The 24,097-nt window shown below is 36.1% G+C and overlaps 1 protein-coding gene across 3 annotated transcripts; it reads right to left on the bottom strand.

The window, feature by feature from the left end:
• Window positions 1–108: 108 nt before the first annotated feature.
• LOC128264606 (frequenin-1) lies at window positions 109–23,239 on the bottom strand. 3 transcript variants are annotated; one of them, XM_053000176.1, is made up of 8 exons: window positions 22,851–23,239; window positions 13,214–13,503; window positions 7,104–7,128; window positions 6,945–6,993; window positions 6,030–6,119; window positions 5,228–5,306; window positions 5,012–5,104; window positions 109–4,656 (listed from the first exon to the last, which is right to left on the bottom strand). In XM_053000176.1, exons 2-8 carry the CDS (start codon window positions 13,275–13,277, stop codon window positions 4,589–4,591), a joined length of 468 nt encoding a protein of 155 aa, XP_052856136.1. In that variant the 5' UTR covers window positions 13,278–13,503; window positions 22,851–23,239; the 3' UTR covers window positions 109–4,588. The 3 variants fall into 3 exon arrangements, with proteins under 3 accessions (XP_052856136.1, XP_052856133.1, XP_052856134.1); XM_053000173.1 differs by having other exon boundaries at window positions 109–4,662; window positions 5,016–5,104; window positions 22,851–23,234; XM_053000174.1 differs by having other exon boundaries at window positions 109–4,662; window positions 5,016–5,104; window positions 22,861–23,234.
• Window positions 23,240–24,097: the final 858 nt, after the last annotated feature.

Raw genomic sequence — 24,097 nt, 5'->3', positions numbered from 1 at the left:
CAGGAGTTTGGGGGGACTTACTACTTACCTCAATCAAAATAACTACTTGAATGGCTCGCTGTCCCAGTTAAATATTTAATTGAACAAAACAATAAACACAATGAAGACACGCTTATGCTCGCTTTAAAATTTTTATTTGAAGTAAGTAATATTTTCTGACAGTAACAAGATAAATTTTCCATTCCCCCTTAGGCGATTTACTTAAAAAAAATAATTAAGTATTTTTCCTTGGTAAAAGAATTTGATTTTCATTTGTATGTTCTATAAAGTTTTCGCTTTTTTTTTTATAAGTTTTGCATGTGTTTACACAATAATCGAAATCGTCGACGTTTTGCCATATAATCATAATAATAACAATCGGAATAATCGGAATAATAATGATGATAAATAACGGTAAATAGAGTAGTACAAAGGAGATAACAAAAGTCGAGTCAAGGTAAATGGGAGAAAAAAAAAAATATGTTTGTTTCTTTTTTAGCTTTTGGTTTTTTTGTAAAATATACGCACTTTGCTTTAATTGTTGTTTTTCGTTATTTTCGTATTTTCGTGTTTTTGGTTTTTCAAATTCATCTTAACTTTTTACATTTCGTTTTGTTCTTAGCAAGGAAATCAGATTCAAGTTTGCTAAAGAATATCACTAAAAATGTTTTATTAATTTCCATTTGCTAAGGTCTGGCATTTACGTTTATTTTCGCATTATCAGACATTTCGCTTGGATATCTGTGTTTCTGTCATGCAATATTTATTATTGTAATTGTTATTATTATTATTATTATAATTATTTCTATTTTGCCGTCGACTCTTTATTGCGGAGTGTGTATATAAGTTATGTATATATTTATTATCGTATATTTATTTATATATATTTACCCATATATATATATGTATATATATATATGTATATAATGCATGTATAAGTATGTAAAATATTGCTTGTGAAACGTTTAACTTGACATTCGTGTGGTTTGTCAACGGCGGTGGAAAGAAACTCATCTTCGACTTCTGCTTTTTTTCCGGGAAAAGCTTTACTCACCGACCCATTGTAAATTAATATAAATATTTAATAATTTTCGTATTCTCGTATTTTCGTTTTGTCGGCTATTACAATTGACTTGATTCGTTTCAAACCCATCCAATTTAATCCACAAAAAAAATTCCTTGCTCTAACTTACTGTTTTTTCTTTCTTTTTTTGCGTTTTTCGTATTATTATTTTCATTTTTGTTTTACGTTTTTTTGTTACTTAAGACCCGTTATATTTTTGGTGTTAACAAACTTATTCGGTACTCCTCTTTTTTTTTGTCAGTGTGTGAGTGGGTATGCTTGTGTGTGTGGGTGTGTGAGGGTATTCTGTGTGGTGTTGTGGTGTGCGTGATTCACTTAGTGTTATTTACAGTTTGATTTGCTTATTTCCGCCTCAGCTGTTTCGCGTCTCCTTACAAAAAAAAAGTCAACGTGAAAATTGCGTTGCGCTTTCCCCGTCGCCTCCAATTTCCCTCTGTCATATAATAGTTTAGTTAATATTATTTAAAAATTTTTGTTTTCCATTTCGTTTCGTTTTTGTCAATTTCTTTTAACTACTAGACTACAGACACATTTGTTTTGTCAGCTATATCACTTTCGAATTATTTAATTATTGATTAAGTTTTCGCATTACGTTTATTGTTAATATACTCGTACAAGTGTGTGTATGTGGGTGTGAGTGTGAGTCTGAGCGTGTCAGTATGCGTACGTGTGTGTGTGTTATATCTTTTAGTTTTTTTTCTTCGAAGAATTTCAGTGAGGTTTATAGAAGCGTTTTTGTATTCGATTTTTTTTTTGGTTTTCGGTTTCTTTATAGTTCCTTAACTTGCTTTCGATTGCAGTGCTTACTTTATAGAGTATATATAAGTTTAGGCATATATTTATATATACACATACATGTGCTTGTGTCTGTGTGTGTGAGAGTGTGTTTTTTTTTGTTTTTTGGGGAAGTGTTTAAGGTTGCATGGCATTATGCTTAAAATTTTATTGTGTTTATTCTTTTAGATCGGTGCTTAAAGACATGGAAAGCATTGGGAAAAGATAAACGTAAATCGGTCAATTCGGAATGTTCTCAAAGAAGGCAAAGCAGGCGAAATAATAAGAATTACTACTACATAGGCACTATATAGATATACAGTATGGGTGTTTTTGGTGAGTGTTTATGTTTATGTTTATGTTTATGTTCATGTGTTTTTTTTCAAGGAGAGGCCAAGATCTCCCACATCTAGATTTTACAAAGGATACTAAAGATGGTGGTGGTGGGGGGGTTTTTGGGGCGTGAGAAAGCGTGGGGATTCGTATATATAGATAGTCATCGGAATAGTAAAACGGTTGACTGGTTTATTGAAAAATCAATGCAATAATAAAGCTGAACCGCATATAGAATAGAAATTAAATCGTATGATGGATTTGTTTCATTGTTATATATATCCTAACTGCTCCAACTTCCTTGCCGCTGCTGCTGCTTCTTCTGCTGCTGCTGCTTCTTATTTTTCGAGGATATACAGTTGTGTATATAATAGTACATATATATGTTCATGTTCTGGTTGTTGATGTGGCTCTGGTTGTAGCTGTGCGTTCTTTGATTAGTTTATCATTTATTAATGGCTTAATTTCGTTTTCGCAGCTATTTCTGGGCTGGGCGGGCACTTTTTTTTAAGACCTTCGGATCGCCTCCTGCTCATCCTGCTCATCCTGCCCATTTTGCTCCGCCTATTGTCAATATGTTCGTGTTGTTCTTGTTGTTATTGTAAATGGTTTTTGGTTTTTGGTTTTGGTTTTGGTTATTGTTGTTGGGAACGTATAACGTACATATAACGCTTAACGGAAAACAAGGCAAAGCAGGAAATACTGATACTGGTATTGATACTGATAGAGAAAGAGAGAGAGAGAGAGATAAAGAGAGGGAAAGAGATAGAGCTAAAGGTAGAAAGAGAGAGGGCAAACGAAAGCAAACACTTTTTCTACGCCTGTTGGCTATGCAACACTTTTTGTAATCGCTGCTATTTGGATTCTGGCCAAAATTCATCTGCAACTCAAAATCTCTAATCGAAGGGAGCTGGATTAGCAGTCATCAAGTTTCGTTTCATGACTGTAAGGCAGCTGGTTGCGACAGCAAATGGTTTACAACATTAGCCCTAAAAATCAGCTTTTTGTCCGAGCAATAACTTGTCTGCAGGTCAAGAAACGCACTGTCTTCGGCTATGTAACGTACTGTATCGACTAGAAATCTTTCTCACACCTCTAATGGATATCGAAATATCAATAAAATATAGAAAACCATTTTAAGTTTTGAATTACATGTGATTTACACCAGAAAGTTGAAAACTATATTTATACTTACAAGAGTACTGCCCAAATTATAAAGTAGCAATTTAGGTGATATATCAAAGTTCTATCAGAAATGTATTACAAAAGTTTATATTGCCATTTTGGTCTTCCCAACTTTCCAAGTGCTCAAAGGCGAAAAAATGAACTTACAGGGAAAATTAGGTGATAAAAGTTCCTTCCATTTTAATTAGACCAAAATCAACCTGCTGGCCAGCTCCCCTCCCCTGTTCGACCCCCTCAAAACTCTAAACTCTGAACTCTGAACTCTGTTCGTCCTGTCTGTGGCCACTTCTCGGATTCATACATGTATCTATATGTATTTATATTAGGTGTGGATATAGTGGCTGCTCTTGGCTGTCGTGAGTGAAATTAGCTGACTTGGATCGAGTTTAGACAACTCGCTTTTACGTTAGCTTTTTTTTGCTTCAAAGGCTACAATTGCGCAATTGATTCGTAGGCTTAGTTCGGCTCTAATTGTATCGTTTATTTGTATAGTATAATTATGCTGATTTATTCGTAGGTTTAATTAGTTTACTCGTAATTGGTGTATGCTTCAAAAATTGATTTGCGACTCACGCCTCATGCCTTTCGATTTCATTTAAAATTAGTATTAGTTTATTCGTAATTTTTGTTTTTTTTTTTCTTTTCGCCTTTTGGTTTTTCCATTATTGCTATGAACTGCGCTCTGACTACGCCACGATTTCCTATATATTTATATTCTGGTGTATATTTAAAAATTAATTTCATTTTCGTTTTCGTTTCGTTTTATTTGGTTTTCCATCTCCATTAGTTTATACTTTATGCATATATCAAAAAATTATTATCATCTTCAGTGTCGCAAGCGACGCGCGGAGAATCGAGAATCGGGAATTGAGAATTGAGAAAAGCGTAGAGAGAAGAGAAAGTGAAGAGTGAAGAAGCGAATGCAAACGAAGGGGAGTGGGCGTGGCACCGTACCAACCTCTCCCCACTCCCCACTAATTTGTTTTTTTTTGGTTTTTGGGTTTTTCTTTAGCGGGTTTTGATCAAATTTCAATTTAAATATATATATATTTTTTTTTTGTTTCGGTTTATTGCGCGCTTGGTTTTTGTGGAATTGGAATTCTGGGTCTGTTATCGGTAATCGGCCATTGTTAATCGATTTAACCACCACCTAAACTTAACGCCTGAACTATACGTGGATCAGCTTTACTACCCTCACGAAATTCTTCTAATGTTAATTTGCCATCGTGGTTTTTATCCATCTGATCGAAGATCTTGTCCACTCGTTTCTGCGGCGTATTCTCGTCCTCCGATTGCGGTTGCTGTCCCTGCATTTAAAGATGGGTTAAATACAAATGGAATTAGATGGTGAAACACAGAATAGGTCTTTAAACTAACGCAATTCCATAGGAAAAGGGTAAAACGTTTGTATGGTTAAAATAAAGGTTGGTCATCGATGTTGGCCACTATCGATGGTATTGAAAATTGTCAATAAAAATGTTCAAAAAAAATAAATCCAAATAATCAATTAATTCTATTTTACCCTGATTAACAACTAATTAAACAATATTAATATAGTAACATTTAACAATATAGTGTTATATAAATATTAATATTATAAAAGTAACAAGTTTCCTTACTTTTAACAATGTAAAGAACTTTCTCATTGTTATGTACTTACCACCATCTGATAGATTGCATCCACTATGTTGTACATCTCCTCGCGCGTTATGTAGCCATCGTTGTCCACATCGTATAGACGGAAGGCCCCTGTGGTTAAGGCATGCATCATAATAGTACCAAAATAATAATACAAATATTTATCGACTGATGCTTTTTTTTTTGTCAAAGACTTTTTAAGGGTTTTTAAATTAAAAATATGTCATCACTTACACTGCAGTTTTTCGTCCAGGTTGCCCTTCGATGTGACGGATAAGGCGCGTATGAACTCCTCAAACTCAATGGAGCCATCCTGAAGACCCATCAAATCGGAAACGGAAGGCAGGAGAAAAAAAGAGAGAGCGAGGAGAAAGCACGCACGCACACAGAAGTAGAGAGACACACACACACACACACACACACACAGGGAGACAAAGAAAGCAAATCAGTGCAGACGTCAGACAGTTGACATTCTGTGGTTGGGCTAGAAGGTAGTGGAAGTCGGGGGCGGGGCCACGCCCATGGCCCATAAATAATAAAAACGAGAAACAACAAAAGCTTCCCAAAATTTATGATCGCCCATCCCATAAACGAGGGAGCAGCGGTGAGAGCAGGACATTAACCTGCTAAAATCAGTTTATTTTGTGGCTGTCTCAAAATTTTAGCCAACGTCAGCACGCTCAAAAGGAAAATGAACCCTCCTCTACTTTCAGCAAGAAAGAGAGACAAGGACTAAATTTACATATCACTTAAATATTTATATAAAAGAGTTGCATACTTAAACCAAACTTTGTCTAGAAAACAAAGCAACGTTTATTGGATAAAATAAATAATTTAATTTGAGAAGTGATGCTATTTTAGAGCGATTTAAATACCTTTCATATACAATTTATAAGGGGGGACCCCTTAATTTAACCAATGTTTTTACTTTAACTTTAAATTCAATTTAAAAGATAAATGTGTGAGTCATTAAATGGGCGTGGCCAGCACCCTTTTTTTTTGGGGGAAGGTATTTCGAAAATATAGGCATACTCACATTGTTCTCATCGAAGACGCGAAAGACTAGCGATGCAAATTTACTGGGATCGCCTTGTGGAAAGAATTGTTTGTAGATTTTGATGAAGCCCTGGGAAGAAAGTGGAAGGAGAAAGAGAGACGGGGATACAGGGAGACAGAGAGAAAGGGGTAGAAGACAAATTCAGATGAATCAATTAGAGGCGTGGCACATATGTCGCTGTGGGGCTGGGTTCGTGTTTGAATAATGCGCGCATTAATAAACTTCATTATCAACAAACAGCCGACGACGACAGCAGCAACATCAACATCTACAAAGGCAATGTCATTAGCAGTCGGGGTCGTCAACACATTTGGCCACCCCCCAAAAATACCCTTCAAACACCCCCCCATTTGTGTTTTTAGGGGGGTGGGAGATGGGAGATGGGCTCCTCATGTCTGATGTGGCTGCTGTCGTGGAACTAGACAACATAAATCGAGAGGGGGAGTCGGGTGCAAGGCGGAAAATTAACTTAATTAACCGTTTGACTTAAATGAATTGGCCACGCTCAGGTGGAGCGAACTACACTCACACACACACCCGAATTAAGGCCTAAATATATGGAGGGGTGTCACAGGAATCACAAGGGTTGTGAAATTACCAATAAAGCTGTCTTAAAGTAGGTAGCAATAAATTTTGAGTTACGAAGTTCTTTGGATTAATTTCAAAATACAAATTAATATTTTTCACTGCATACACCTTTAGACACCTTTATTCTTATTCACTTGGGTTATTTCAATTAGTTCCATGCCTGTCTTAAAATGTGCAACTTATTTTATTTTAAGTAAAAAAGTTCTTTGAAATAATTGCAAAGTATTTTCATTGCATACTTTTAGACACCCTCATAAGTGATTACTCCTCTTATATGGTATATAATATGTATATTAATATACTTACTTGCTCTGTGAGCAGGCCGTTGGGACAATCTTTCAGGAATCCTTTGTGCCTGGTGTGCCGAAAAAAATATGGATAGCCGAACAAAAATATTTTCAATTAATTCTCGGCCATCGGACATCTGTAGCCACCGCCCGCTGGCATATTTGCCTGCCAACTCACCATTGACGTATTTCTTTTTCTGTGACTGCAAATGAAAACAAACAGCAAATCGAAGTGGATTAAATTTTTATGCGGCATTTGAAATATTTACAAGGTGCGAGTGGATTATTTGAGGTGGGTCTGGGCGAATATGGTTAAATGTTCAATTGAGCACAGAAAATTCATGTGGGCTGGTGTTGAGCCATTAAACTGGTACAGTACGTTTCAGAGCTGCCGTCCAGCCATCTGACAATAACAATGGATTTAGCCATTTGCTTATTAAAACAAGAGCTGCCATTAAAGCTACAGAGTAACAAGGGGCTACTGATGATAAGAGGCTGGCTGCCAAATCGGTTCGATGTATTTTCTTAAAAAACAAAAAAATAAATAAATTTATATTGGTATATTGGTATATTTTGTAATTTTTTTGAGATTTTTTGTAGGTGTTTAAAATAAATTAAATTAAAGTATCTGTTTTATATATACTTAAAGATAAGCCCCGAGTAGATTTTTTAAAAACGCATTTAATTATGAGTCTTAGTTATTTAATGCATATTCTATAAGGTAATTTTAAACTCGTTATATACAAAAGCGTGGCAGCCTCAGGGTACATATACCTACAATACTAAATATTAGAGTTGCCTCTGCTTGTTTCTAAATCAATTTGCTTTATGCTACACAACTAATGAAATCATCGATGATAAATTATTCATTCATTATTGATTGGTGTTCGGTTGGTATGTATGGGGGGAGGTGGTGGGAGGGTATATAATTCCCGGAATGACCTCTTCATTATCCATTTCTATGTACTGCCGCTCTCTTCTCATATGCAAATGTCGAACTCATTCGGTTCGAGTCCTGAATAATCTTTCATTGTCTTTCGACCACGCCCTAGGCTTCATCTGGACCTCCTCCCCCCTCCGCCTTCATCACCACCCCCTTTTGCCCTCCACTTCTTAACCAACCCCTCCCCCAATTCGTGCATAACAATTTTCTTTGTTTTGCTGGCATAAAATGTTCTGTTTTCCTTTTTTCATTTTGTATGGCCGTTGGCCGTTGGCCGTTGGCCTAATGGCCGTTTACCAAACGTTTAAACGCTGCTCCCCCCTGGGAATGCCACGCCCCCGCCGCCCCTGGTCATGTCCAACCTCCAACCTGACCAGGGCCATATCCTGACTCCTGGGCGTGTGAATGGCGCACATGTTCCCTGACCAGAGGAGCATTCAAAGTACCGGGACATTGAAAAAAAATACAGAAACAAAAAAAAGAAAATAAAAACATAAATTCACGCAAAATTACACACATTGGAATTGCTTTTGAGGGGGTGCTGCTGTGTGGTCAATGGCCGGCAATTTGGACGGCGGCGGGGGCGGCAGAGAAAAAGGGGCGGGGCTGGAGCAAGGAGGCGGTTACGCCCCCCTGGGATCTGGAGAATTGGAGACGGGCTATTGACTCGATGGCTGCCAGTTATCTGCAGCGGCCACTCGCATTATTCATGGCGCTGTGGTTCATATATCATCTAGGGAACCTCCCCCACCCCCTCCCCCCACTTACACTGAAGAAAATGCACTGAACAAATAAAAAACACCCGCTTATGACATTTGCAGATATTTGATTTTGTGTAGAATGGTTTTATTCGATTATTGCATACTTTTAGTGTTCCAAATAATTATTTAATTTATAATTATTTAAGTGTTTTATCTGAAATAAAAATCTACATATAAAAAACCAAATTTAAAAATGATTTATAATACTTAAGTGATAATACTATAAGCAGAACCAAATGATTTTTGAAGTCCAAGCATTAACAGCGAAATATCTATTTCGTTTTCACAAGATTTTACTTTGCAAATGTGCTTACTCACTTAGTGTTTTATTAAACTAATTATTTAATGGATTTAATATTTTTTAAAAGTGTAGCTCCATTCGGTTTTTTTTTTTGCATATCGTTTCCCCTCTTGTGCTTCCGTTCGGTTTGGTTATCATTTTTCATTTTGATTAGCTGACTGGCAAAGGAATCGCAGCAGCATTTGCATTTTAATTAGCCGCAGAAAGGAAAGCGCTTTGTGGGTTTAGTCCTTAGCCCCCCTCCCCCGTCTTAGATCCACGCACTCCGTGGATCCATTATTTGTTATTGTCCTTATCCCGCAGGGAATGTCAATCCAATGAAGTCAACAATTGGCACAGCCAGCGCCAGGAGCAGAATTGATTGGTAATCGATAGCCTGGCTAACAGACAGACAGACAGACAGGCAGAAAGACAGACGGACAGACGGACAGACCCCCCCCTTGTATTATTGACGTGTGGCATGTAAAAATATAACGGCATTTACGGGCCAGCAGTGTGTGTGCCTTTCTTTTTTCTCCTTTTTTTTTTGTATATTTTTTCCTTTTTTGTATGCCTGTGCGGCGTCACTTGTTCGCCTGTATTGATTGTAAATAAAGTGCATATTGCTCATACGACTTGTTGCCGTCGGTAGCAGCCAATCCACCTCCCTGAATCGCATTGTCATTCGAACAGCAAGAGTCATTCTGTCAGCTCAAGTTGGGATGGAAAAGATTGCGGATCAGCATCGAAGGATGCTGAAGGGGTGGCACCATTTCAAAGGATGTGGGGCTATCCCCACCTCGTGGAACGATGACCGTGTATAACATATTCATTCCGCTGTGCGCAATTGTCGCTGGCACGTTGAGGCACCATCGGAACCGGTGGCTTTTCCTGTTTTCCCCCTTTTACCCCTTTTCTCCCCTTCGAAATATTTATCACAATCGCTGCCATTCATACTATGTATATGCATACATTCGGCACAGAGCAAAAACGAAATTTGAAATACCACCAATTTTATGCTGGTTGAATTGATACTATTTTACAAATTACATTTTTTCATATTTCCAGCCCATCAGTTGCTTTGTTATTTCATTTTTATTTTATATGATAAGGCCTACAAAAAATATGCATTTAATTGCTATTAAATTTCGAATGCAAATATCGACAAAGAAGCCAGAAAAAAACAAAAAATATTACAATTTAAAGCTTATGGGATTGCAATCATTTTCAAATCTTTTGTGCATATTTTTTGCTTGTACAGAGCTTATCCTATTGTGAAATATAGTAAATTGTTCAAAACTGTGCAGCTTAAATAAACAATGAGCTTATTGCACACCCAAAATAGTGAGTTATTTAATAGAATTTGAATGTCAAATATATATTGGAAAGATATATGTTTCAATATTAATAATAATTAAAATACAGCCTTAACTAGCTATGAAAAAATATACTTTTTAGGTGTTTTTTTTTGATGATGATTAAAGAAAGAAATCATGAATAGGCTTTGTATCATAGACTGCTATTGAATAGTAACATTGTTATAACAAGCAAGTCCAATTTAATTGAATTTAACCATATTAAGGACAACATTTGGCAACAACACCTATGGGTCCTAATTTGAACCTCCGCACTGGGGAATTTGCATTTTCCGACCTTCGCCAGAGCTAATCAAATTTCGGTCCGTTTGTTTATTTATTTCATTGCGGGCTGCAGAGGGCTAAGACGATGCGAACTGGGGGTTAGTTTAATGTCCAATTGATTGGCATGTCAATGGACAGGACAAACATTGACCCCTGCCAGCAGAAATTGCTCATACGACCCGTTGGCAATAAATTGAGTCCTTAGTTGATTCATTTGTTTTGCCTGGCCAAACAAATCTCGGCCAAGCAGTAGCAAAAGCAGCTGTTGCATACACACACAATGGGTTTAATGGGGTAGGCAAATGTGGGTGGCAAATAGAAGTTCTAGATTGCTGCAGTCGAGGAAAGAGGATTACAATTTTCGAGTTGCATATTTAAACAGAACGAATCCAATGAATTCTATTTTAAGCAGAGCTAAGCCACCGCATTTTCTCATCCATTTTTCACATTCCTCATCCACCCAAAACACCCAGGCAACCAAGACAAACAACTTCAAGGAAAAGCCATTAAAAAACGGTGAAAACTTTGGCAGCAATCTGTCAACACTTTTCTTCGGCCCCTTTCCTTTCCCTTTTGGCCAGGTGCCCGCAAATGCCCAATGCCCAACGGTAATTATTTATACGACCCCCCAGTTAAGCCCTGACCTCGGTGCGGACCACAAAATAAGAAAATACAGGGAGAGGAAAAAACCGTAAGCAATTAGTCACAAAGTTTTGGGCTCGAAAAGTTTCTGACTTGCATTTTTAAGGAGCCCAAATGGCCAGCACAAAACGAAGAACCCAGCTAAGTAAATGTAATGTCCTGCTTAGCAGTAAAAAAGGAGCGGATGAAAAATAAGTTCCACCAGAACATACAAAACAGGGAGTGAAGGAGAGAGCGAGAGCGTTGTTAAATAAAGGTGTAACTAATAGTAACAGTTAACACAACACATTGTATGGGCCACAACAGGTAACCACAAACGGTAAAGGTAACTACCAACTACCAACTACCAGCGATAAAGGTAAATTCAAAGGTATAGTAAAACGTAGCAACAGAGCATACAATTAATGTTTAACTTTGTCGGGTAGGGCGAAAACGTCGTAAAAAGCGAGCTCAAAATAGCTGTATTAACATAAACAGAATGTGCAGTTCTAAAAGTAGTAAAGGTTTAAAGACAACACTGCAGGTGAATATTGCACTGGGGATTGAGGAAGTGGGGTGATCATTAAAATGACAGAAACTATTAATAGGCAAAAGAGATAATAACCTAAGTATGCCTAACAATTTGTATTGTATGTATATTCTCAATGCCTTTTTAATGACTTTTTCATCAAGTTTACAACTTCATTATTTTCACAGCTGTAAATACTACTTGTATATGCTCTTTATAAATATACTTGTATAAAATATATATTATATATTATTGAAGCATTTTTTCTTTATGATTGTCCATCAAAAACGGTGCACAAACCTCGATATTTTTAGCGAAACTCAAACTCAAAGAAGCAATAACTGCAGCTGTCAGTTACAGCAACAATAACATGTCAATTTATAACAAAGTAGCAGCAAAAGTGGCTACACGGAGAAAAGCGATAAAATTAAACCATAAATGTCAAGTGCTTCTCCAGATTCTCCTGGCAATGGGGAATGAGAATGGGAATGAGAATGAGAATGGGAACTCAATAACCGATGGATCCATTCGCCATTTATGCACCGAACTTGAGCTGGCTAATTCCAAGTTTCTCAATCGAACCGAATCGGGCTCAGATGTTTCCCGTCAGTCGGGTGACTTTATTGCCATCGTCCATGACTGATGAGTCAGTTCAGTTCAGTTCAGTTCAGTTCAGTTCAGTTCAGTCCGCCCTCGCTGATGAATAAGTTCTCGGGGAAAACACTTTTGAATTATGCATTTATCTGTCAGATATGTAGATACATGTATATGTATGGATGTGTGCCGCGGAAAATGTCTGCACCTTTTTTCTTATTTTGATTGATGCTTGGGCAAACGAAAACAAAAACAAATCAAAATGAGAAAATGCCAATCGGTGGAAATGGAAAATGAGTTGGGGCACAAAACAGAAAAAAAAAACGCATAAATGCCCTGGCAAAACAAACAAATAAATAAATAAGGAAACGGAATTATTACAAGGTAAACCAAAGGGCGGGGAAAACAGGGTGCAGACATTGTGAATGGAAAAATAATAAAATAAGGTAGATGTGGAATTGATATAGTGTTTATTAAGGCAGCTCACAGGTCCTGAGGGTAAGAAAGGTTAGGGATTAAATGATCAATTTAAATTCTTGTTAGGCACTCAGATAACATTTGTATTGAGGTTAGAATTTATTTATCACTTCTACAAGATATTTTTATTATTATGAAGCCATGAAAATAAATTAAAGTCTGGTTTTTACTAGAAAACTACCTTAAATGTACTAAAATTATAAATTTAACACATATTTTGAAAGCATTTAGGCTTTTAATTTAATAACATGTTTATATAGTAATTATATAAGAATAAACATATATTTTACGAACCGCGCCAGTACATAATATATTATTACAACTTCAACTTTCATTTTAGTTTAAAAATGGCATAAAATAAAGTAGCTTAGACATATGTATACTGCTTTTGAAACGCACTGTACCATTTGATTAAGTATATTTAAGTCTTTTAATTTACTTACAGTATGTGTCCGTTGTTAAGCGATCAATGGTATCCTGTTTCAACTTGGAGCTCTTTTTTCCCATGTTGTTTTTGTGGCAACTTTTTTAGATACTGTTGTTGTTTTTGTTGCTGTTTTTTTGTTGCTGTTGCACTTGACTGCTATTGCTTTTTAGTGGCAAAACTTTTTTGTTGCGCAAGTTCGTCTTACTTTAGTTATTTTCGCTTTACTCTATCTTTTTTCGTCGATGTTGCTTTCTTTTGGGTATTCAAAAGTTTGCCATAAGTATTTTAATATGCTTTATAATTTTCCTATAAAAAAATATTAAATGCGAGTAAAGGAGAAAGTATGGAAGCAAGTTCACAACACATTTGCAGATATTAAATCTATATATATATATATATATATATATATATATATAGAATACATATATATTTTGTTTTTGTTCTGTTTCAATATCTGTCGAAGATAGTTTATGAAAAGTTTGCCGCACTTTTTCTCGACTCAAAAGTTGTTTCGAGGAGAGCTTAAGAGGCATGTGAAGTGATCTCATTCAAAGGATGCCTCAAGTCCACTTGCATCTTTTGACCCCTCGAGACTCATCCATCAAACTTATCGATAATCCCCCATGTCCCGATTTTGATTAAAAACTATTTTTAGTTTTTGGCCATGTTCAATTAGTGATTTTGCAGACAACAAAGTCGAACTATGGCCGCCACGTCGATGATTACATCGAGACCAGAGGCGTGACAAAAGAGGCCGAGGGCGGGGACGGGGCGGGGGGCGTGGCAGAGAAAGCACATAGCGATGGGGGGTTAACGGGGTAAAGAAAGGCAAATACACAGTGCGACACTTTTCAGGTCAACTCTCGACTCGAACTTTTCATGACAGTTGGTAACAAAAACAAAAAAAAACCGTATTAAGTAGGGGCCGGAGGGCGGAGAGAGGGGCGTGGCACGTTGCAGAGGATGCAAACAAAAGCGCATAAAAAACTTAACCCTGTGTTCGCCGAAGGGGTTGGCTGTGGGGTTTTTCTCTGTGCTGCCTTCTGCGGTTGACGCGAATGGCATAAAAATAAGTTGCCTTTGTTTTTTTTTTCATCTCCCTCCGGAGAAAAACGCAGAAAACGAAAGGAAAAGGGGGCTGCAGTATGCAATGAAATAAATTCTGTTAATTTCAGATGCAGTCCCACCGAGATGTCGCATGCAAAACGTTCGCATCAAGTGCAGAAACGAAATCAAAAACACTCAATTCCCAAAGGGAAAGTCAGTAAGAAGCTTGAAAACGTGACAGTTCTGCTGTTCAGCGAAAGAAATCCAAGCTTATCCCCTCCTTGTTGCGGAAAAAGTGGGAAATTGTATCGAAAATTCGTTGCTTGCCTAAATATTGTTTAACATAAAACTATGCAGATTTTTAATTAACTTAAATATAACTTTTATAGGTATGGTTACACATTTTTGTAAGGTCTTGAAAAAATATTAAAAGCTACATAAAAATGGATTAACTTTCTAGAAGTATGCTCATTTGTTTTGTATTTTTTGATCTTGTATCATAGTGAAATATTATACGAAATTTGAACCTCCTTAAACTCGTCATAACATTTCCAATCAATTTTCCGATAAATTCATGATGTAACCGGTTATAAAAAAAAGCGAATAAATTGCTATAAAATTACCTTTTCAAAATCGACCGTAGTTTAATAGAATGGGTCGTCAACTATACAAAACGGCCACTAGTTACAACAAAAGGACTCTTGTGAAATGTTTTTTTTTTTGCCAACTTTCCAAAACCCAAAAAAAAACTTGTAAAAAAAGGGTTTTGAAATAAAACCACGGAAAATAATTGTCAAAAGTTGGAGTGTCATACACCGTTGAATTCTTAATAAAATTTCCAATCGAATGGCATTCACAGTTAAAAATTTTTCAGATTTTCAAATTTCTGCAAAAAATGATGATGTACCCCCTTACAAAAAAGTCAGAAATTTGGACATAAAAAAACGTTTTTCAAAATTCGTTTTTTTTTGACAAAACTAAATAAATTGTTTTCAATCGATCAGGGATGGATGGTATAGGTTGCCAGCTGTTCAAAATAGCAACTCTTTTGACTTTGGGTCTTATTTTGGCAAAGTTACAACAAAAATACTCTTCAGAAATAATTTTGTTTGAAAAATCGCCCAAAAAACACATTAAAAACTTGGTTTTTGTGTCAAAACCCTAGGAAATAATGGTCAAATGTTGGAATGTCATACACCGTTGAATTCGTAATAAAATTAATAATTGAATGGCATTCACATTTAAAATTTGTTCAGATTTTCAAATTTCTGCAAAAAATGATGACGGACTTGATTACAAAAAAGTCCGAAATTTGGACATAAAAAAAAAGTTCTTCAAAATTCGGTTTTTTTGTCAAAACTAAATAAATTGTTTTCAATCGATCAGGGATGGATGGTATAGGTTGCCAGCTGTTCAAAATAGCAACTCTTTTGACTTTGGGTCTTATTTTGGCAAAGTTACACCAAAAATACTCTTCAGAAATAATTTTGTTTGAAAAATCGCAAAAATCCCAAAAAACACATTAAAAACTTGGTTTTTGTGTCAAAACCCTAGGAAATAATGGTCAAATGTTGGAATGTCATGCACCGTTGAATTCGTTATAAAATTTCCAATCGAATGGCATTCACAGTTAAAAATTTTTCAGATTTTCAAATTTCTGCAAAAAATGATGATGTACCCCCTTACAAAAAAGTCAGAAATTTGGACATAAAAAAACGTTTTTCAAAATTCGTTTTTTTTTGACAAAACTAAATAAATTGTTTTCAATCGATCAGGGATGGATGGTATAGGTTGCCAGCTGTTCAAAATAGCAACTCTTTTGACTTTGGGTCTTATTTTGGCAAAGTTACAACAAAATACTCTTCAGAAATAATTTTGTTTGAAAAATCGCCCAAAAAACACATTAAAAACTTGGTTTTTGTGTCAAAACCCTAGGAAATAATGGTCAAATGTTGGAATGTCATACACCGTTGAATTCGTAATAAAATTAATAATTGAATGGCATTCACATTTAAAATTTGTTCAGATTTTCAAATTTCTGCAAAAAATGATGATGTACCCCCTTACAAAAAAGTCCGAAATTTGGACATAAAAAAAAAGTTCTTCAAAATTCGGTTTTTTTGTCAAAACTAAATAAATTGTTTTCAATCGATCAGGGATGGATGGTATAGGTTGCCAGCTGTTCAAAATAGCAACTCTTTTGACTTTGGGTCTTATTTTGGCAAAGTTACACCAAAAATACTCTTCAGAAATAATTTTGTTTGAAAAATCGCCAAAAATCCCAAAAAACACATTAAAAACTTGGTTTTTGTGTCAAAACCCTAGGAAATAATGGTCAAATGTTGGAATGTCATGCACCGTTGAAATCGTAATAAAATTTATAATCGAATGGCATTCACAGTTAAAATTTTTTCAGATTTTCAAATTTCTGCAAAAAATGATGATGTACCCCCTTACAAAAAAGTCCGAAATTTTGACATAAAAAAAACGTTTTTCAAAATTCGGTTTTTTGTCAAAACTAAATAAATTGTTTTCAATCGATCAGGGATGGATGGTATAGGTTGCCAGCTGTTCAAAATAGCAACTCTTTTGACTTTGGGTCTTATTTTGGCAAAGTTACAACAAAAATACTCTTCAGAAATAATTTTGTTTGAAAAAATCGCCAAAAATCCCAAAAAACACATTAAAAACTTGGTTTTTGTGTCAAAACCCTAGGAAATAATGGTCAAATGTTGGAATGTCATACACCGTTGAATTCGTAATAAAATTTATAATCGAATGGCATTCACAGTTAAAATTTTTTCAGATTTTCAACTTTCTGCAAAAAATGATGATGTACCCCCTTACAAAAAAGTCCGAAATTTGGACATAAAAAAACTTTTTTCAAAATTCGTTTTTTTTTGACAAAACTAAATAAATTGTTTTCAATCGATCAGGGATGGATGGTATAGGTTGCCAGCTGTTCAAAATAGCAACTCTTTTGACTTTGGGTCTTATTTTGGCAAAGTTACAACAAAAATACTCTTCAGAAATAATTTTGTTTGAAAAATCGCCCAAAAAACACATTAAAAACTTGGTTTTTGTGTCAAAACCCTAGGAAATAATGGTCAAATGTTGGAATGTCATACACCGTTGAATTCGTAATAAAATTAATAATTGAATGGCATTCACATTTAAAATTTGTTCAGATTTTCAAATTTCTGCAAAAAATGATGATGTACCCCCTTACAAAAAAGTCCGAAATTTGGACATAAAAAAAAAGTTCTTCAAAATTCGGTTTTTTTGTCAAAACTAAATAAATTGTTTTCAATCGATCAGGGATGGATGGTATAGGTTGCCAGCTGTTCAAAATAGCAACTCTTTTGACTTTGGGTCTTATTTTGGCAAAGTTACACCAAAAATACTCTTCAGAAATAATTTTGTTTGAAAAATCGCCAAAAATCCCAAAAAACACATTAAAAACTTGGTTTTTGTGTCAAAACCCTAGGAAATAATGGTCAAATGTTGGAATGTCATACACCGTTGAATTCGTAATAAAATTTATAATCGAATGGCATTCACAGTTAAAATTTTTTCAGATTTTCAACTTTCTGCAAAAAATGATGATGTACCCCCTTACAAAAAAGTCCGAAATTTGGACATAAAAAAACGTTTTTCAAAATTCGTTTTTTTTTGACAAAACTAAATAAATTGTTTTCAATCGATCAGGGATGGATGGTATAGGTTGCCAGCTGTTCAAAATAGCAACTCTTTTGACTTTGGGTCTTATTTTGGCAAAGTTACAACAAAAATACTCTTCAGAAATAATTTTGTTTGAAAAATCGCCCAAAAAACACATTAAAAACTTGGTTTTTGTGTCAAAACCCTAGGAAATAATGGTCAAATGTTGGAATGTCATACACCGTTGAATTCGTAATAAAATTAATAATTGAATGGCATTCACATTTAAAATTTGTTCAGATTTTCAAATTTCTGCAAAAAATGATGATGTACCCCCTTACAAAAAAGTCCGAAATTTGGACATAAAAAAAAAGTTCTTCAAAATTCGGTTTTTTTGTCAAAACTAAATAAATTGTTTTCAATCGATCAGGGATGGATGGTATAGGTTGCCAGCTGTTCAAAATAGCAACTCTTTTGACTTTGGGTCTTATTTTGGCAAAGTTACACCAAAAATACTCTTCAGAAATAATTTTGTTTGAAAAATCGCCAAAAATCCCAAAAAACACATTAAAAACTTGGTTTTTGTGTCAAAACCCTAGGAAATAATGGTCAAATGTTGGAATGTCATACACCGTTGAATTCGTAATAAAATTTATAATCGAATGGCATTCACAGTTAAAATTTTTTCAGATTTTCAAATTTCTGCAAAAAATGATGATGTACCCCCTTACAAAAAAGTCCGAAATTTGGACATAAAAAAAACGTTTTTCAAAATTCGTTTTTTTTTGTCAAAACTAAATAAATTGTTTTCAATCGATCAGGGATGGATGGTATAGGTTGCCAGCTGTTTAAAATGGCAACTCTTTTGACTTTGGGTCTCATTTTGGCAGAAATAATTTTTTTTAACTCTCCAAAAACCCCAAAAACACAATAAAAACTTTTTTTTGTGTCATAATTTAATTTAATTTTTAATTTTTACAAATTCTTGCAAAGATGATGATGTAAAAAATGCAAAAATTTGTCATAGGAGAAATTGTTTAAAATCGACCGGGGATGCAAAGTAAAGTTTGCCAGCTGCACAAAAAAGTCAGTCAGTTACAATGTCAAGTTATTTAATGTCATGAAACCCCAAAAACATCTTTAAAAAATTGTTTTTATCAAAACTCTGGTAAGTAACGGTTATAGGGTGGCTGTGCGTCATATTTTGGCCAAGTAATAGCAAAGAAATATTTAGAATATAACCCAATGAAAACTAAAGAAATTACTACCATCCCATTCTATGTTATAAGAAATATCTTCAATTCAACTCTTTAAATGAAATATTTGCGAACTAATAAAGTCCTCCGAATGGGCTTCTGTAAAAGCTGCTAATGTCCTTAATATCTTTTTCTGCAGAACAGCAAATATGTGGAATTACTTGGGGTAATGGGGTCACCTGCTTTCGCTTTTAATGAACTCCTTTATTATAAGGATGGGCACAATTATGTAAAGCCTTGCTCGTTGGAGAGACCCTCAATATCTTCGTTCAAGTCGGCTGAAATTCTTGTTGCTTTTGACTTTGTTTGTTTACAAAACTGTCGCACACACACTGTCGCATATACATACACCTACGCCTAAGGACACACGATACACCCACACTCACACACACACGCCTTTTCGTCCTCTCTTTCTAGCGAACATGAGCCATTGGCATTTGCTAACTAAACACAGTTTGTCTCAGTCCGTGTGTTTTGTGTGTGTGTGTGTTATCATGTCAGGTGTGCTCTTGCGTGTGTGTCTGTGTGTGTGTGCGTGTACCTGTGTGCGTTTGTCGCAGTATTTCAGTTTCATTTTGTATTGCCTTTTACAACGAGCGACGAGCTGAAATTTGTTCACACTAAAAATATTTTACGTTTATTTCGTTCACAGCTGGCTGCTAATGCAGTGCCAACGAGCGAGATGGCAATAGGTGGGTCCTTGCTATCTCTACCTCCCCCCCACCCCTTTCTTGTCTTCTTTTCTCTTTGCCCCAAAAAATCCTGGCTTGCAACTCGACTCGTTTATCTGTCTGAATGTGTTTTTCCTTCTCGCCTCTTTGTGTGTGCTTATTTTTTATGCTGCCTGCTGCAGTTGTTGTTGTTCCTGCTGTTGTTGTTGCTGTTGTCATTGTTGTTGTTGCTGTCAGCTTCAGCCTCCCACCTCCTTTTGGCCACTGCCCCCTTTATCCTTCGGTTGCGTGTTCATCTCGCGTTTAGCCCGCGAGCATGCAACACTTTTCTCGCACTCATCTACACTAGCCAACAAAGAGTGGGGAGTGCAGGGGGAACGGGATGGAAATGGGCATGGCCATAGGATCGGAACGCGGTGAATGGAACGGAGAACCCCCGCAAAGTTATCCGAATGAAATGGATTGTAAGCGATACCCGAAAGCTGGCTTACACCCAGAAAACTTATATCTTCTTTAGTTTATCTTAGTTATAATTTAAATGTTTGTTTTATTTAGTCTTTCAAATCAAAATTTAGTTTTCTTTTTTCAAGTCAGCGGAGATAAGGACAACATCTAAAAAAAACAAGCATCTTCTTTAGTTAAAATTGTGAAATGATTTAAATACAAATATAAAAACTTTCAAAAGCTTTTCAAAAAAAATAAATCACTTATTTTGATCTTAGATTTGGTTTAAATTTTTTGAAACCCAAATTCGAAAATATATGTAGCTAATTAAAGTGTACAAAATAAAAGACTTTACCAAGTTTTCCCAACTTAAAATAACCGTTTACAATTTTGTAAAACTTTAATATAAAAATCTTTTTAGCTAAGCAAATTGTGCAGTTTTTAAGTCTTTCACAAATCTATCAACCCACATAAGTTGTTGGCAATCCGCTCAACGTTAATGGAATAATTATAAACAAATTAGTGTATAATCAAAATTTCCTAAATTGCAATCTAGATTAGAAAAATTGTTTTAGATTAAAAAAATTTGGCAATGGTTAATTATTGCTTTTAGCCTGCTATTGGACTGTTAAAATTCGTATTTCTGAATTGTGCAATGATTTTTTTGCCTGTATAAAAATGTAAATGAAGGTTGAGATGGCCAGAAGAACGAGGGAAAATACTGAAAATGTGGAACCCACAGCGGCAGAGAACCGTCACCCGCATCACCAGCGGAGGTGGTAAATTAATTTTTACATCCACCGCCGCCGCCAAAAGGATGAATGACAAGAACGCCCACGAATATGAAGCGAAAGGCTCGATGCAAACAATGCACAACTCTCGAAGATTTCGAGGGCGGCCCAAGGATGAGGTCCTTCGAAGAAAGGAGGAGGAGCGGAGGAGAAGGTGGGCGGATTGCAATCAACTTGGCGAGGGATTGCCTAAATGTCAGTGCCTACCTTAAGGCGATTGGATTAGACCAGGCTCAGAGCGAAGCGACGGAGGGCGAAACTCATCTCGGCAATGGAAATTCTTCAGAGCACTTAATATGGAATTCCTTGGAGGAAACTGTGATTGGGAAAGTAGGTCTTAGCAAATAAATGCTGCTATTAAAATTGAAATATTCATGGCTTGAACTAGGCAAAAATTTGCAAGGATTTTGTTAAGAGAAAATTAAATGATTATTCTTAAAATAACTCAATATAAAATAAAATCGAAAATACATGCTGCTTTTGAAATTGAAATATTAATGGCACAAGCAAAGAAACCAAAAAAATTTTTTTTTATCAACACAGTACATAAATAAAATATTCGAACAAATAATAGCTGGCAATTGGTAAAATCAAATAACTCAAATCATTTTTATCAATAATTCATTCACTCTTAACAAGTAAAACTACCAAACAGCTAAAATAAAGTCAATTTTAAACGCCGTGAAATATTTAACTTACAATGTTAAAATTCATAATAACCCCTAATGGGGCTTTGGAAATAATTCAATTTGTAAATGAGAGAAATATAACTTTTTAATAATTTTTAATTAATTAATTTGATGTCCTTTGAACCAAAACAACAACTTGTAAGCCGTAAAAGAGCACTTTAAGGACATCTCCTTCGAACTCAAATATCTCACTTTGCTGAACATCAAATGGCGACAGATTGCATCTATTAAGCCTCGACAGATTGCCCAATTTGGTTGCAAAATGAGGGAGATCTTATCCTTCGCCGCCTGGTTTCGTGCTGATTCCGGGAATTCTTGCGCCCGTTTTTGGCCACGGCCAATTTTTAAATAATTGATGCAAATTAAACTGCATTTTGTAGACCGCGTTTTGTTTTGTCACTCGAACACTGCAATTCAGCGGGCTTCGTGGCCAAAACGAGCAAAATGACACGCAAGGTGAGAGGGAGCTGCATTTGTGATTACGGACGGATAAGGATTGGGTGCGGATGATTGCGGCCATTGATGGATGTGCGGGGCTGGGACTGAGTACTAGTACCACCTCCTCCACCCACACTGAGTCCTTGGAGGCTAAGTCTGAGCGTCGCGACACACGAGCCCGAAATGGGGGAAAGGGAAACTTATTTTTGTTTACATAATCCTTCCACGTTGTCTCGCTGGCAATGCCGCCCCCACTTTCTACCCCCTTTTTCCCCCACATTCTACCAGCCCTAGGCCCCTTTTTTAGCGGCAGCTGCTGGACCGCAAAACGTAAATTTGGGTCAAGTTTTGTGAGCATAACGAATGCCAAAACCAAAACTAAAAAACCCCAACCAAACCGAAAGCCAACCCATATGCATAAATGCGAAAGTAACCTTCGTCTTCCCGTCTCTTTCTGGCGCCTATCTAGCTATCTCTTTCACTGGGTGTGAGTGTGTGTTTGTGGGTGTCCCTTTTGTGGAAATTAATCTTTGACTGCCGCACAAAAGTATGCTACACAAATATAAATAAACACTTGATCCCTTTGTTGATTTTGTATGTTAAGCACCAGACTATTATTATTTTTTTGTTCGTAATGTTTTTATTAAATTTTCTCACTTTTGCTTACTTTTTGTATGTTGTTTATTCTTTTGTTTGACTTTTTTTTTTTTATTTATTATTTAACCGAAAAAAAAGTGTCAACTATTTGCTGGTTAGAACTTTGAAAAAAAAGAAAAACAAACCAACTACATGTAATTGCTTTATTTTGTTATTGTTGGTTTTTTGTTGTTGTTGTTGTTATTGTTGTTGTTGGTGTGGCTTTTTTTTTTTTTGTGGTTGTTGTTGCTGTGGACCGGAGAGCGCGTTTTGGCCTTTTTTTTCGAGGCGTTTTGAAAAAAACCAGCCGAGCTGCGTTGCGTTTGTTTGGCGGTCAAATCAGCGACTGAAAGCGCTTTGCAAAATCCACGGCAAAACGGCAAACGGAATACGGAATACGGCGGAATATACGGCTGGCTATCAACAACTGAGAACTTTTTTGGTAACATTCTCAATGGGCTGTGGTGGGTTTTTCGGCACCGTTATTTTGAGGGGAGTAGGTGGTGAGAGATGGGTTGGGGGGAGGGTTTGCTTCGCGACTCATAACCGACTTATATAACGCACACAAATGCAGGCAGCCCCAAATTCACCACACGAAACGATGACGAAGGCGCAAGGCACCAAAGCTTTTCACCACTCACACACACGCACACACATGCTCTCCCATTCTCTCTTGCTCGTGAGTTAGTGTGCGTGTTGAGGCGCCTCAGTATGCGTGTTAAAAGCTGCAAGAACTTACAACAAAAACTCAAAGAGTAGCACCAGCGGAGGACCAAAAAAAAGCCAGTGGAAAAATGAAAACTCCACTCCAGTGCCCCAAAAAAGAGAAGAGAAAAATGAAAAAAAGAAAATAAAAAACAAAGGAGGAGGAGGAAGAGGAAGAGGAAGAGGAAGAGCAGACGAATTGAACTCTATGAAAATCGCGTGGACACAAGTCCTGCAGCAGCAGGAGACTTTGACTTCGACAATTACCAAAAGCTGGCAATGGGTCTTAGATAAGAGGCCAAATCGACGAAGAGCAGGGAAAAGTCGAACAAGAACTGGGACAATCAGCCAAGCAGTTAGCGATAAATTTCCCCCACTTTTCAGCACACAGCGAAAATAGCAGAACCATCTAATGGAAACATATTTTTCTCAATGTCTGCGGAACTTAAAATGTCTTCTTACATGTGTAGATAAAATTGTATCTCATTATCCACGGACTTTTCTTAATTTTTTTCTCAGACTTTCTAAAATACATCTACTTAAATTATTCTACATTATTTTTT

The sequence above is a fragment of the Drosophila gunungcola genome, unplaced genomic scaffold, assembly GCF_025200985.1.
Source record: "Drosophila gunungcola strain Sukarami unplaced genomic scaffold, Dgunungcola_SK_2 000075F, whole genome shotgun sequence".
NCBI lineage: Eukaryota > Metazoa > Arthropoda > Insecta > Diptera > Drosophilidae > Drosophila > Drosophila gunungcola.
Note: the sequence above shows the minus strand (reverse complement) of the source record. Positions and strands in the feature narration are given on the sequence as shown.

Coding starts and splice junctions, on each gene's coding strand:
- LOC128264606 (XM_053000173.1), bottom strand. CDS start 13,277: ATGGGAAAAAAGAGCTCCAAGTTGAAACAGGATACCATTGATCGCTTA. Junction 6,120..6,944: donor ACGGCCTGCTCACAGAGCAA/GTAAGTATATTA, acceptor CTTTCTTCCCAG/GGCTTCATCAAAATCTACAA. Junction 5,307..6,029: donor GCGTCTTCGATGAGAACAAT/GTGAGTATGCCT, acceptor ATGGGTCTTCAG/GATGGCTCCATTGAGTTTGA.